General features: G+C 43.4%; 1 protein-coding gene across 1 annotated transcript; it reads right to left on the minus strand.

Annotated features, from left to right (window-relative positions):
• Window positions 1-6,056: 6,056 nt before the first annotated feature.
• CREG1 (cellular repressor of E1A stimulated genes 1) lies at window positions 6,057-15,241 on the minus strand. Its single transcript, XM_035116253.2, has 4 exons — window positions 14,831-15,241; window positions 10,081-10,200; window positions 8,785-8,972; window positions 6,057-8,128 (listed from the first exon to the last, which is right to left on the minus strand). Coding segments are annotated over exons 1-4 (582 nt in total). The 5' UTR covers window positions 15,104-15,241; the 3' UTR covers window positions 6,057-8,127.
• Window positions 15,242-15,716: the final 475 nt, after the last annotated feature.

Genomic DNA, 15,716 nt, shown 5'->3' on the forward strand with positions numbered 1-15,716 from the left:
TGACTCTGTATTTTACTGCAGCCACTCCTGGAAGAAATACTCTACACATTTCCGTGTTTCTCTGAACAATAGGTATCGTTTGAACCACATCCCCACCCCTAATAGCTGCCTGCCTCTTGCTACTTGACAGGCAATGGAAGAGAGGGACATACATACAAGCTGACATGCCCCAAAAGGAAGAATACACAGGTATGGTACTAGAGGTGAGAGCACTCCCATACAGTGCCGATTTAATCACTTGTTCATTACATTTCTCTTCAAGCGGCATTAAACATTTTAAGAGGAGATTATATATACACTAGCATTTTAAGATTACAATCCGTTGTTGCCAGGCCTTCATTATAAAGTGGCTTGTCAAATGCTGTTTTAAGCAGTAACAGCTGAATCTGTATTACACTGGAAAAAAAGCAACTATTTCAACTCACAAAACCAAAGCGTTTCCCTTCTACGATAGCAACTGGTGGTACCCACTCAGATGGAAGTAATTCAAGAGTCACTCACAACCCAAGTTATGTGGATCGATTTTGCCCATCGGGGAACAAAACCAACGCCATCTTACAACCCATACAAATCTCACCTTGGATTATTTCATGTCAAAATCAAGGCACCTTTCCCTAAACCACAAAACGAGGCTGCTTTTTTTCATTTATACGTAAAAACACTTGGTACTGCATCCCCCCCCAAAAAAAAAACCAAAGGATCCTAAAGTAGTTTGCATAAAACAGGAATGTGGAAGTTGTGGCCTACATATGTTCTTGGACTTCCACCTCCCACCATCCTAGATTGTTGGCCATACTGACTGGGTCTGATGAGAATTGGAGTCCAACAGTATTTGGAGGGCCACAGGTTGCCCATCCCTGGCATTAAAAGAACAACACCCCCACAAGTTTCTAAGTTCCTGAAGCAGCAGTCTTTTCTTCAAACCTCAAACATTGCAAAGTAATGGCTGGATCCCAACAGTCCACTTCAAAATTTGATGGATGTGAAAATCCTCTGTGTAACAGGTTGTATATACAAGGTATCAGATATGTTCCATATTTTAACAAGGTGCCGGATTCACAGATGACAACAGATACTCTTTATCTCAAGTGTCTCTCATCCCTTAGACCAAGAGTGGGAAGAAGGTAGATCAGGACCTACTAGAAGATCTCTGTACAATTTGCAGTAGAGATCAGCAAGGGTTTTGTACTCCCAAGCATTTAACAGCAGCAATAAAAAGTCAGGCTCCCTCACTTAAAATAAAGAAAATTGCTAAAATAAAGAAAATTGGGACTGTAGGTTGATACAGTAGCCTGTTCCTTATTTTAAATATATGATCTACCTTCCCTGCCTCTTTTACACCTGACTTTTATCTCATGCAATCTTAGTAAGAGTTTCATCTGAGGCATATTGCTCAGTAAAGGAAGACCCCACAGCCCAGGATGGACAATTGGCAGGGCCCAAGATGGGAGCAGGCTTCAGAGCAATCCACACCCCACTTTCAAGGTGGGTACAGAAGACCTTCTGAGGTTTGTCTGGGAGATTCTGGACTCTGAAGCACAGAAGAAAGAACATGCTTGCAATGTGGGCCAAGATGCTCATGTTCTCCCCATTGATACTTGGCACTCAGTTGCCAAGTCCACATCCGCCTGGGCTGCCTTACCCCCCAGGAATAAGCCTAGAAATGGAAAGCAGGATATTGAAGTCCTTCCACCTGGCAGCCTGAACCTCCATGTTGCCGGCCTATCATTTCTGCCAGGCCCCTATGCAGCCTCTTGGGTGAAGGGCAGAGCTACTGATTCTCCACCACCACACAGTCTCAGCTAACAGCACTGTTGGCAGACAGTGCCATATATATATGGACTCAGTGACTCTGCCCATTAGTCCCATGCTGTTCAGCCACAGCAGAGCTGAGTAGCGAGCGAGGCCAGTTAACCAGTCAAGTTTCAGGGGGGTACTTGCCTGGGGGCAGAGTCCAAATGCAAGGTTCAGTCCAGTCCTGAGGTCAGGAGTATGTCAGTGCAGTCAGACGGTCCAGGGGTCAGGAAAGCTGAGAGCCCAAGGTCATGAAAAGCAAGCAGCAGCAAAGTCTGGCCAGGAACAACAAATGTTGTTTCCAGCAACTGACTGAGGCTGGAAACCCTGCTTTAGAAAGCTGGAGCCAGCTGGTTCTCATCAGTAGCAAGAAGGCTGATCAGCAGCAGGTGGAGTCACTTCACCTTCTGCTCCTTCAGGCTGCTGCTCAGCAGGTGAAGCCGACTTCTGGCCCATGACAGCCTGCTCAGCAGAGCCCATCTCCCTTCAGCAAGCACACTGCCTGAGAGAAGTGCATGGACCATGTTGGTTAGGCCTGAAGGGCACAAGGACACCTCTTTTAGCCGCTGCTGTTGGGGGTGTGCAGGTTTGTACTGTGGTGTTTCATGTCCTCCTCCTCCTCAGGAAGCTACACCTACTAAGTGATAATGGGACTGATTCTCCCCTATTGAAACACATTGGAAATTAAAACTATCAAGCACCTAAACCAGGCACCCCCAAACTGCGGCTCTTCGGATGTTTTTGCCTACAACTCCCATGATTCCTAGCTAACAGGACCAGTGGTCAGGGAAGATGGGAATTGTAGTCCAAAACATCTGGAGGGCCAACGTTTGGGGATGCCTGACCTAAACTAACTGGAGTCCATTATATTCCCAGCAGCTTCTAAAAATGGAACAGAGATACAACTCAGCATTTTGCAGATTTTAATTGTTGTGGTTATAGCACTTCTAGAGCACAGGAGTAGGCTTTTTCAGTTTTTCTAGAACAAGAAAGGGAATTCCTTTCTGTACGTTTTTTAAAAAGATTACAAATCACTGCCCGGGGAGGCAGGGGTTGCTCTCAGAACCCATGAGTTAATTTTACCGTGGGGTTAACTCTGTTGCAAGTTGATACAGAAGCTAGCATTCTCATGATACAGGACTGATATTTTTATTCACATTTTTAAGCGGGGGGGGGGGGGATTGGCTACTGGGGGTACATTTACCCCTTTCATCATTTAGTTCACCTATGGATCTCATCCACGTTCTTATCCAGGGTTTCCTATTTGGAGTCCAGTGCTGAATTTAAGTTAACATTTGCCCTGATCAAGTGTTCAAAGAACACATGAGAATATCAGGGGTGGACTTTGGTAATATGATGCCCTGAGCAAGGACAAAATTTAGTGTCCTCTGCCACCCCTCACTTTCTGCTCTGTGCATGCTCTCAAGGGCACTATGTCATAGTTTTGTGCCTCCTTGGCTTGGTGCCCTGTGCAGGGGAACTGCCCACATAGCCCTAAATCTGGCACCAATGGTATAAAATGCGTAGGGAGAATGAGGCCACTATTACCATTCCCTCTACCCCTAACCCTCCCATGTTGACTGGAAAGGCCTGAAAGGCAATTCTAAGCTCATTCATGCTTGCACTTTGCAATCAGAAACCCTTTACAATCATACCTCAGTTTAAGTACGCCTCAGTTTGAGTACTTTCAGTTTAAGTACTCCACGGACCCGTCTGGAACGGATTACAGTAATCCACTTTCCATTACTTTCAATGGGAAAGTTTGCTTCAGGTTAAGTATGCTTCAGGTTGAGTACGGACTTCCAGAACCAATTACACTCATACTTCGGGTTAAGTACACTTCAGGTTGAGTACTCCGCAGACCCGTCTGGAACGGATTACAGTGGAACCTCGGTTTATGAACACCTCGGTTTACGAATTTTCGGTTTACGAACGCCGCGGACCCATCTGGAGCGGATTAATTCACTTTCCATTACTTTCAATGGGAAAGTTCACTTCAGGTTAAGTACGCTTCAGGTTAAGTACAGACTTGCGGAAGCAATTGTGTACTTAAACCGAGGTACCACTGTATTATCATGGTTATTAATCACAGAAAAATTATTTTTTAATTCCCTTTTATATATGCCTCAAGGCAATTTACATACATACCATAAAAGCACCTAAAATAATTATTTTTTAAAACAATACACAAAACCAACTGACGACAGCTGTAAAGGCAATGCAAAATGAACACTTAAGGCAGACCTTTTCATCCAGATGGAAAAACTGGTTGCCACAAAAATGTCTTCAATTGTTACCTGGAAGTACAGAAAGAGGGCACTTGTCATATCTCAGCAGGGATGCTGTTTCATGGAGCAGAGGCAAGTGCACTGAAAGCTCTGCTCTGAGTTACGTGAAGCGGTCTTCTGATATTTTAGGGACTTTTAAGCAGAAACTTCAACTGAGCACACTTGGGATCCCACCCTCAGATCTTCCCACTCAATGCAGTGAGTAGGGCACACCCTTTACACATATTATGCCTCCTTGTGTTCTTTGAACATCTGAACAGCCCTACTGTGGGATCCAAGGAATGTAGTAAGCTGCTTTTATCCAGAGCCAGACCAGTGGTTCATCTAGATCAGAATTGTTCATATGGGCTGACAGGAGTCTCTTCCAGCTGTCTGGAGATGCTGGAGGCTGAACCTGAAACCTTCTGCACGCAAAGCAGATGCTCTACTACTGAGCTACAGCCCTTCCCTTACAGCGCTGGACTGCTTTTGGAATGCAGTACCAATAAAGATATATTTTTATGTTAAACTTGAGTCATAACAAGAATCTATCATTAACGTTATTCCCAGCAAGGACTTTAGAGGGGGGGGTCCATCGAATTCCAATAAAAGATAATACAGAACTGTCAAACAAATGAAAAATCAAAAGTGAATGAGGTTTAATGCAAGAGGCCACCAGCACCCCAGATTCCTTCTGTTCTCACTGAAAATCTGTGTGTAGATTCCATTTAAAAGTGAACCTATTTTAAAGTAAAGGCTGTAAAACTTCATTGATCAAACAAAATCATCTAAGAGTGTATGGCACCCTCTTCTGTTCAACACTAATATGACAATTACGAATAATATCCAACTTTCTGCTGGGAAACTCCACTGCCTTTAGCCAAGAATCGCTTTTCTTCATTTCCTTTTGATTCTTCCTTGCCTCAAATCAAGAACAGGAGCAGACACAAAATAATGTTGTCAATGAGAACTAATTGCGTTTGTGACACAGTTGTGTAACCTTTGTCACAGCAGAAAATCCAAACCAGAATGGCAACATAATTAGGTACTTAAAGGCAAGGGAAGCAGGTGGGGGGTAGGGACAATCGTACTTCCGCTTGCCCTAGCAAGGTCACTGGAAGCAGAGTGCAGCTTTTAGCACTAATCACAGTAAGATTATTGAGCAAGCCGTGGAAGTGGAAGTGGAAGGAGTGGAAAACTCTGGAAGGCTCATCCTTCACAAACACAGTATGTATCTGTGCAAAGCAAAAAGTCAATTTGTGCTTCCACAAAACCCCTGCAATATTTAGACCTTTCTTCTTCCCCAAACACACACACACACTGCATACAGTGTTGATTGGGAGAGATCAGGCAAGTGAGCGGCCTCAAAGTGCAGCATTTGCTTATTGCGAATAATCTGCTTCTCATAGGCATCTAGTTGGCCACTTTGAGAACAGGATGCTGGATAAGATGGGCCATTGGCCTGATCTAGTAGACTCTTTTCATGTCCTTAGGCTGGCATCGGTACTTCTGACTGCAGCTGACTGCTCCCAGTGGCTGCTCCCAGAAGTATTATCCTCTAGTTTAAATGATATATCTACCAGGGGAACTATTCCCAAAACTTGCCACCAGGACAGTCTCGAGCAGGTCGGGCACCCTGGCGCTGAGGCGCGGAGATCGCTCCGGCGCCCCCGCCCTCGCAGTGCGCAGCGCCCCGCCTGCCGGCCCAGCGCCCTAGCACCCCGCGCCACAGGGACTATACCTAGAGCCGGCCCTGCTTGCCACTTTACCTTTATGAATATGAAACCTACGGTAGGTAATAGACAGTATAAAAGAGGGAAGCATTAAATCATACTGCTTAAGCCAAATCAGACTCTCCTGAAATGACTTACCCAAGTAGTACAAAAGCAAAAAAGAAATGTTGCAGACTGGAAGCGCACACTGAGGAAAAACACCAGAGTATATATTAGTTATCAGATTTAAGTTTCACAATAAAATCCATGTCTTTTTTAAAAAATCGTGGCAGGCATCAGAAAATCTGATCTGGAAAAAATGCTGTAAGTTTTAACTCACACATTTTACACACTTTCAGACAATTTACACTGTTAGAAATTTTCCTCTATTCCTCTCTCCCCCCCCAAATATGAAACACAACATATAATAAGAAACAGGGCAACTTCATTTCCAAGAATATATTTTTATTTCCATACTGTTTAACTATGGATTTATTATGGAAGCTAGAACTTCCATGTGCAACACAATTATGTAATTTCTCAAGATAAAAATATGCAAGCCATTTGTAGCCACATCAGAGGTAGGAAAAGTTATTTCTATAAATAAGTGAAAATTACTTCCAAGGAAACATGTTGATGACTAAGGCCTAACTTGTTTAGTTAACCGGACAGCAACACAGCAAGAACAGCCACCAAAATTTTCTAATTGTCTTATACCTTAACAATTGTGGGTGAAGAAAAGAATGTGATCAAAAACATTTGATGCCTTGAAAGTGACACATCCTTGGCAGGATTCACACTACCCTTTGTGGGTTTTGCACTTCTGTCATGACAGCTTGATCTTCTCAGATTTCAATCATGTATCCGCTATGACAGAACCCTTTTCAACACAAAACAAGAAACTCATCAAGAGAGACAGCAGCAAGCCTTCAACATCAGCCTTCCCCAGGGGTGACTAACCTGCAGTTGTTGGACTCCAACTCCCATCAGCCCCAGCCAGCTGGTCAGGGATAGAGTTGTAGTCCAGCAACATCTGGAGGGCACCAGGTATGGGAACATGGCTCCACATTATATATTAAAATTCTTTTTCTGCTCTGTGGTAAGACAACACGGTTTCATAAGATTAATGCATTCTGTGTACTACTCTCATAAGAATATCTCAGAATTAAAGATTGTTTACAATCAATCTTGTGGCACTGGGAAGAATCATATTCTTTCTTTAACAATGGGTTTACAGAATACTTCAGCACCCGATTTCAAACTCTATAATCAAGGACTACAACTTAGTTGATTTTTAAAAACGATCATCCATAATGGAACTGACATTATGTTAAGTTCAAATGAAGCCCTCAGAGTTTTTTGGCACAAGCAGTAAATAAGGCACAGAGGTGAATATAGCTAAGCATGTAGTTCTGTCATATGGTACCAGGTCAAATTAGACATTGCTATGGGTTTAAACACAGAACTGCCCCAAATTGCATAAGAAGAAAGGTCTGGGTAGGGTCTAATTTTAACAGCAAAGGGCCACATGGCTGAGGATCATAGGATGTTTTGCCCACCCAAGGCCTACCACCCTGCAGTCTGTACCCTAGTTGCTTTTCCTCTCAGTTAACCCCGAATACTACAAGCAAACTCTGCTAAGCTACAAACACTCAGAGAGAGATGCTGCAGGGAGTTAAGCTGTGGACAGAAAGATGCTTTAGTGCCCACATTCATGTGCTCTGCTCTACTGCTAAAATCACTGACACCCCCATTCTACATAACTGGTGCAGTTTCACTGCACTACTACAGACACATCAAGTTTGGCACTTCACTTGCCAATATATATTGCCTTGTAGGCACACATATGCATAAACTGACCCTAGCTGAATTAGGGCTGCAGGCATACCCCTTATCAATATGGTCAGCTGACAGCATAAATCACCCAGCAAACAATGCTACGCATGAATCTGTGGATCAAGTCCAGAATATAGCTGAACATTTCAGGATGTTTCTTCAACAACAAATTTTCTCCACTGCACTTTTCTCTTTTCTCTATTTCAGAGATGTACCCCCAATTGTATTTTTCTCTAAATAAGCTTGTTGAAAAATAGCTTCTTTAAAAATCAAAGTCCCAAAAGCAGAATCAATGATGCACAGTATGCAGATTTGCATACTCTAAATATTTTTGTGCACAGAATTTAAGATTTCCTTTGCAAGGAATCCATACTTTAAAAGCCTTTTTGTACTCATATGGCGTAAGCAATCCCTTAGAATTCCAAAGGAATGTGCAGTTTTGAGATTATGGATGGTTTGCTGTTACAAAAGTGACCAGTGAAAAAGGGAGACAATGTTTCATTCAAGCATCTTCCTTGCCTACAGAGAAGAAAAAATAGAAATAAATTAAAATGGTATGTAGTCAGTCTTAATGTCTTGGTACTTTCTTTTTTGCAAGGCCCTGCTGTCCAGAGGATATTCCATAGTTCAGTGGTAGAACACACGCTTTATATGGACAGTCTTAAGTTTCACTTCTTGCATCTCAAATTAAAAGGGACCACTCTCTGAAAGACTAGAAGAGATGTTTGCCTGAGACCCTACAGAGCTGCTGCCCATCAGAAGAGACACTACCGGACTAGATGAAAACCAACATAACTTTTGGATAGCATTTTAAAATGACCAAGGTTCAGCTTTTGAAGTCCCATTTATTTCCGTGAGAGATATATAGCTGTGCTCTTCTTTGATGCCCTTGATACCCTAGTTCTCTCTGGTTCTGTCCTTTGATGTCTCTTTTACAACCTAAGAGTTACTTCAGCATTTCCATAGGAGCTCTTCTGCTGCTTTCCTTCAAATTGTTGGGGTTCTTAAAGATCTGCTCTTAGCCCTCTGCTTCCTTGGTCTCTCTCAAATATATATAAAAATAAGTGACCACTTCAAATCCTATGGCTTTCAGGATCACTTAAGGAGTATTGTGGAATAAAGAAATCAGATGCTGAAAAACAAGATTCCCCAAGCAATGTAACTTGAATACTTACTATGGTGTAGCTTTAAAATATTCTTGAGGAGTCACAGTTTTGATTCCACCAAAGTAGTCCAGGACCCAGATGTTGGTGATGTTGAGTTTAGCAAAAAACCAGTTATGACCAGATGGCCACGTAGCCATTTCAGGATGTCTACTGAAGAGAGCCTTCTTTGCAAAGTCTGCTTCTGTATCATTCTGAACCTAACAAACAGGTTACCAAATATGTAATTTCACAGACATATTAGTTAACCACAGTATCTTGTACTTTCTTTCAAACTATCTCAAAATGCAAGAAAAAGAGAGAAGAGTGCACATATAAACATTATTCAAGTAATACTCAGGGATGGAGTCAGAGGAAGTTGGTCATATTTCAGTTCCTCTTAAATCAATGAGATAAAAGTATGACTAACTTCCTCTGGATCCAAACCAAGATGTTTTCAAGACTACTTGACCCATTTGTGTGAAGTTAGTCAGGTATTATAAAGCTCATACAATACTTCCTATTTTTTCAACACACCCAAAGTATATGGAACAAGAAAACACATGGGTTTAATTTCACTGCACACAGGTGGTGTAGTGACAATAAAGGTTTATTTGAAATTGAAATACTTTATTGTCACTTGTACAACTTGTATACAGTGAGATTACACGGGCACCCCCACTCAACTCTCTTAGTCTTAATTCCCCTCATTATTTATTTTTTTATTATTATTGTTTGTTTGTTTGTTTCTTCAAGAAAGTTACAGCTCTTTGATTTTGCCTGACAATGCAATCCTATGCATGTCTACTCAACCTAAGTCCCACTGAGTTCAACAAGATTAATGACATGTAAGTACACATAGGGCAGTATCCAACAAAGTATTTTTGTTAGCTCAAAGACTTCAGGCTGTGAAATGGAACTTGCATTCTGTCTCATCTCCTTGTCCACCCCAAATCTTTTGTGAAGGGATATGGAAACCACCCAGAACAGTTTTAGATGAATGTGTGCTGACCACTTCATGTGATTTGGAGCCCTACACAATTGGTGTTCCTGGCTGCATGGAGAAACATACATAAGCATTTGGTTCCCGCTTCACACCTGGGAATGTGCTACAATTTAGGGATAGAACATGCTAAAACAGGGATTTTTGCCACACGTCCAGCACACACAGCTCTGCTCCCCCTTTCATAAATTATTTGAATGCATGGAAGGTAACTTTTAAATAAGTATATTTAAGAGGCATATATCATCAGTGTTATGAAACTTGCTTTCTAGTTCTCAGCCAGTGAGCATTATATTCTTCTGGTATGCCCAAATATCATAGGGTACCTTTTCAACTATTCCAGAGAAGATCACATGGGCACACAGTGGATTCTGAGGATCATAACCTTCCTTTTTGCAGTAAGGTGTCTGTGCCAAGGACATTGTTAGGGAGGCATTGGCATTTACCTGCAATGCAAGTGGCAAAAAAATACATAAATGTTACAGATTTACTGAATAGGTTAGCACATTTTAAACAAGCTGATCTGGATACTTGATCAGCATTTCTATGCTGGAAAGATGAGTTTCATTTTCTTTGCAATTCAAGGGTCATGGTCATATAACAAAATTATAAAAGTCACACAATGTTGAAATCTGCTTCTCTTCTTTTTACAGGCACAAAGCTGTCAGTGACCTCTTGGGAAATTCCACCAGTTTCATTTTTCAGCCCAAAAAAGTGAAGTTTCAGCAGCACATGATTTTAAGCATAAAAACCACACATTTGGCACTTATTTGCACAATATAAACCAATGGCAGTGACAGGAGAAAAACAGTCAAGAAACAGCTGAATCATGGTTACATTTGGAGCGTTATCTGTAAGCAGATGTCTCCATATGACTGAAGGCAGTCCAAACAGCTGTACTGTATGTTACAAGAGATAAGAGATGGCAGCACTTGTTGAGATATTCCTTCCACTTTCTGAAGAGAAATAAGCTATTGAGTAAGCTTAACAGAATTGTCCTTTAAACCATATAAAGATTTTGGGAAGCAATGCTAAGTCGGAGAGCTTTGTGACATTGCAGTTGACTATTTTCACAGCATACAAGTGAAATCCACTCTGAAATATCAGAATCAACATGCAATATTCATGAATTATAGGTAGGCCAGTTACTTTTATTGGGACCAAGCAAAATCAAGTTCTCCAAACTCTTCGTCATACTGGATGTTAGGCAAAATGGGAAATTGGGGTGGGTGGGAGAAAAGAGACAAAATTGGCATGTTATAGCCAACCACTACCACAACAGATAGTTCAACAGAGAAGTCTAACAAGATAAATAATAATCAAAGCTTAGAAGACCTGATGACGTTCACTTGGGGTTTCTAAAGGAGGTAGTGAAAACTCATTGAACCATATAAGCTAGATCATTATGTGTTTCAAGGGATCTGCAAGGCCACAATAAAATGTGTAGGAACAGCAAACACTCTGCTTATTTCCAAAAAAAACAGAAGAGAAGCCGCCCAAGAATTGAGTATTCAGGTATCTGTGAAAACATATGTTAAGGCAAATAATTTGCAGCCTCCTTCAGAAGGAATGGACTTCCCTACTCAGCTTTCCATGGCAGTTTGTATTCATCTTATTTGGCTACATATCCATTACAGTGGTACCTCTACTTACGAATAACTCTACTTACGAATGTTTCTACTTACGAATGGAGCTCCGTCCGCCATCTTGGATGCGGTTTAGATAGGATTTTTTCTACTTACAAATTTTTAGATAGGGTTGCTTCAACTTACAATTTTTTTCTCCCAATGCATTCCTATGGGATTTGACTTACAATTTTTTTTCGACTTACAAATGTGCATTCGGAACACATTAAATTCGTAAGTAGAGGTACCACTGTAGTTGGTTTGATCAATTGAATGCAAGTTTCGCAACTTACAGATTAAGGCTGTGCTAAACTTCCTGCATTCTTTAGAAGGGCAGGCAAAGAGGTTAATAATCCTTCCATCCAAAACAATGCTCACCAAGCTTCAATTAGATCAGTAATTGCCTATGTCATCAATTGCATACATGTATTAGGAAACTATACAAATAACCTTACTGCAAAATTGAAACAACTGTGAAGATTAAGCATATGCAGACCTAGTTCTTCACCACATCTAATTAAAACAAAGCATGATTAAGTGTAACATTTTATTAACTAAAGCTGGGGGACTGGGGGTCCAATATTGGGACTGGATGTCAGGAGTATGGGCAGGAGTCAGGCTCTGGGGCCTGTAGTGCTTTGCAGGACTGGGGCATGCCTCAACTTGTGCTGGAGAAGCAAGGCGTGGCCACACAGGTGAAGTCCTCAGCTTGTGCTGGAGAGGCAAGGAGTAATCACCCAGGTGAGGCCACTTGAGATCTCACTGCACCTGGTGGCAGGAGCTGGGAGGGATAAAAGCCCAGCATTTCCCTTCAGCTCTTTGCCACAGCAACGCTATCCCTGCCTGGTTGCATCTGGCCTCCTGTTCCTTGGACCCTTGCCTTGTTGCTGCCGTGCTTCTTGGACCCCTGCCTCGCCTTCACCTTGCTCCTGCCCCGTGGACCTTTGCCTTGCTTCTCGTTCCTGGATCCTTCGCCTTGCTCCTTGCTCCTTGGACCCTTGCTTCGCCTTCGCCTTGCTCTTGCCCCGTGGACCTTCGCCTTGCTTCTTGTTCCTGGACCCTCGCTTTGCCTTCGCCCTGCTTCGTTCCCCGTGGACCTTCGCCTCTGCCTTCGACCCTGCTTCTTCACCACCATCTTGCCTCTGGTCCTGACGCCCGCCGACCGGACCGTGACACTGGGGGTCCAATGCAGCCCTCCAGCCCCACAGGATTCTCCCCAAGCCACACGCCTTCACACCTTCATTGAGTGTTTCCCCCTGGCTAGAATATGCCCTTGAACTCTGATAATACCTCCTTGTCTGGATGGAGGATGAGAGAGGAATGTGTGGGTGTACCGTGGATGTGTCCATAAGACGCACCTGACCATAGGACACACCTAGTTTTTAGAGGAGGAAAACAAGGAAAAAATTTTTTGCTTTCTTGAATTATCCTAGGCATAGCAGCCAACTCCTAGAGGCCTAGGTGCCTTTGCCCCCCCCCCACTAAATATTTGAGGAAGCTTCTTTTGCAAAGGGGGAAAGCTCCATTTTTGAGGATCAGCTCAAAGTTGTTGAGCTTACCTTGCAAAGGGGAAAAAATCCTGTTTTTATGGGGTTCAACTCAGTTCTGCAGCTTCTTTAGGAAAGGAAAGAGAGCCATTTCTACAGTTTCCAGACAGATAATCTAATCAGCCAGTCACATGTCGCTGAGGAAACAAACAGCCTCCATCTGCAGACAACAATGGAGGCCTGGGCAAGGGGGCTGGGCAGGGTGGGAAGGGAGCTAGCGTCCCTTATCTCCCTCCCCGATCTCTTGCAATCAGCTGCTGAGCGGGTTCCTTTCAACACTCTCCTTCCCTCTTGTTAGCATTTGGCTCTTTCTTAGAAGAAGAAGAAGAAGAAGAAGAAGAAGAAGAAGAAGAAGAAGAAGAAGAAGAAGAAGCACGGTCTGCCTTTCGCCCCTGGGCAATTCGGCTCCCGGGACTACACATTCAGTCCATAAGACGCACAGACATTTCCTCTTACTGTTTTATCAATCTTTCAAATAAAATTTTTAAAAAAATTTAAAAAAAAAAAAAGACGCACAGACATTTCCTCTTACTTTTTAGGAGGAAAAAAGTGCATCTAATGGAGCGAAAAATATGGTATGTGTAGAAACTAAACTACTGTACAAACGTAACATTTATATTCATTGCTTCCACCCAGTTGTCTCTTGCCCTACCACTGACATGTATGCCCCGGAATGATACCCAGAACTAAATGTGGCCCTCAGAATGTAAAAGGTTTCCTGCTCCTGACCTACAGGTTTAGATCTTTTAAGCCAGGCATCCCCAAGCTTCGGCCCTCCAAATGTTTTGGGCTACAATTCCCATCTTCCCCAACCACTGGTCCTGTTAGCTAGGGATCATGGGAGCTGTAGGCCAAAACACCTGGAGGGCCACAGTTTGGGGATGCCTGTTTTATAGCTCAGGACTGGCCACAAGTTGGGATGTTGAAACCAAGGTGAGTTTGTTAAACCATGCTTGCCCCACCCATCTGTCAAATTTGGCCCACAAAGCAGATCCTGACAAGGTTGTTTAGAAAGATATAGAACATGTTAACTATAAATGAAAACAAATTTGTATGTTGACATTTTCACAGAATTAACTGGACAGGGTGGGTAGTGTTTTAGATTGGGTAAGCACCATTTTTTATTTTTTGCCTAAAATTGTCTCCAAGAGCTGTTGTTATTACGCAGGTCAAACATACTGGCACCCATATGATAAGCAATAACTGTATGTTTTGTCCTGAAAGACAAAAGGCAGCTGTGGAAGAAGGTATTCATGTGGTTTTATTAGGAAGATAGTTCAGGAGAAAGAACTAAAAACCTCCCCCAACACCAAGATTTTCATTTATCCCACCCTTTTGAACTTTTATTAATGTAAGAGACACTTTTCATGTTACACTTTATTTGGCCCTGAAGACTCACATTCAGATCCCTGCGCAGTCATATGGCTTGCTGGGAGATACCGCGACAGTCATAAAACTTGGCCTAACTTACCTCACAAGGTTGTTGCAATAACTGAGATGAGAAAACGAGGAATGCTCATCAGAATGAATGGGATAAAACACAGCAATAATTTATGTTGTTATATACTGAAATAATTTAAATTTTATGGATTTTTTAAAAAAATCAAATGCCCTCTTAAGGCACTTTATATATGCATAACACAATTGTACATGCATATTGTAATTAATAATGATGATGTACACACAAGACTTAACTTGATTTGGAACTCACCAGGCCTCAGCTTCGGAACCTTGTTTCAGTAACGAAGCTCAGCCCTGCGACAGTGCCTCTGAACACGTGCAGAGTACATTCCACTGCACTGAATAACTACAGCCGACCTCAGACAGTTGCTGCTGCTGTGTCGCGAGGTCTTCCCTCATCTCAGAATAACTGAAATGCCGGTCGCCGGTCCCCGCCCCCTCACCTGCAAATCTTGCACGGAGACCTCAAGCGGCGTCAAGTACATGTAAGGCACCCCGCTGCCTTGCTGCGACCCCAGTGGCCCGTCGCTGACGGAGAAGACGTTGGAGAAAGGCTGGCCCCGCATCGGCGGGTCTTGCGCGGAAAGTGTGGCGAGCGCGCCCCAATCGCACGAGTGCGCCACGAAGCGCGCGACCCGAGCCACGTCCTCGTGCGGAGGGATCTGACCCACCCCGGAGACCCCCACCAACGGCAGCAGCAGCAGCAACGACCACATTGCTCGCTCTCTCGCGCGCGCGAATCTCACACCTCCTGCCTCAGACACCTGAGCGAAGCTTTGCCTACCTAGGTAGTGTTTGCGGGCGAGGGCGGCGGGGCTCAGGCATCTACCAAGTCGTGCGAGCCCGCTCCGCCCCCGCGCGCCGCAGCCAATAGAAATCCTTCGCTTTGCCCGCTTCTGTAGAGCGGAAGTAAACAGAGTGTAAGAAGCCATCGAGGGGGGGGCAGGCCTTGTTATTTTTAGCCAATAGCTGCACTCCATTCTCTCGTTTTTGCCAATGAGAACTGCGCTAAGGGCGGAAGAGATGAGGAGACGGCTTACATATTTGGGGTGGGGATTGTGCAGCTCTCTGCCCATGATGCACAGCGCCTTGAAATTTGCCAATGAGATTTGCCGGAGGATGGTGCCGCGGGACAAAAACACTCACCTTATACGGGTGAAGGGAGGGGAGGAGAGAGACGCGAGTCTTTAGCTGGGTTTGCAAGGTCGAAGGTTTAGAACAGTGAAATAAGTAAATATCATTATGTAGTTGGCGACCGTGAAGCGTGGTGGGAAGTCCTCTAGCCTTAGTCAAGTGCCGGCTTTAAGTAATGAAAAAGCAACCCTGTGC

The sequence above is a fragment of the Zootoca vivipara genome, chromosome 4, assembly GCF_963506605.1.
Source record: "Zootoca vivipara chromosome 4, rZooViv1.1, whole genome shotgun sequence".
Classification (NCBI taxonomy): domain Eukaryota; kingdom Metazoa; phylum Chordata; class Lepidosauria; order Squamata; family Lacertidae; genus Zootoca; species Zootoca vivipara.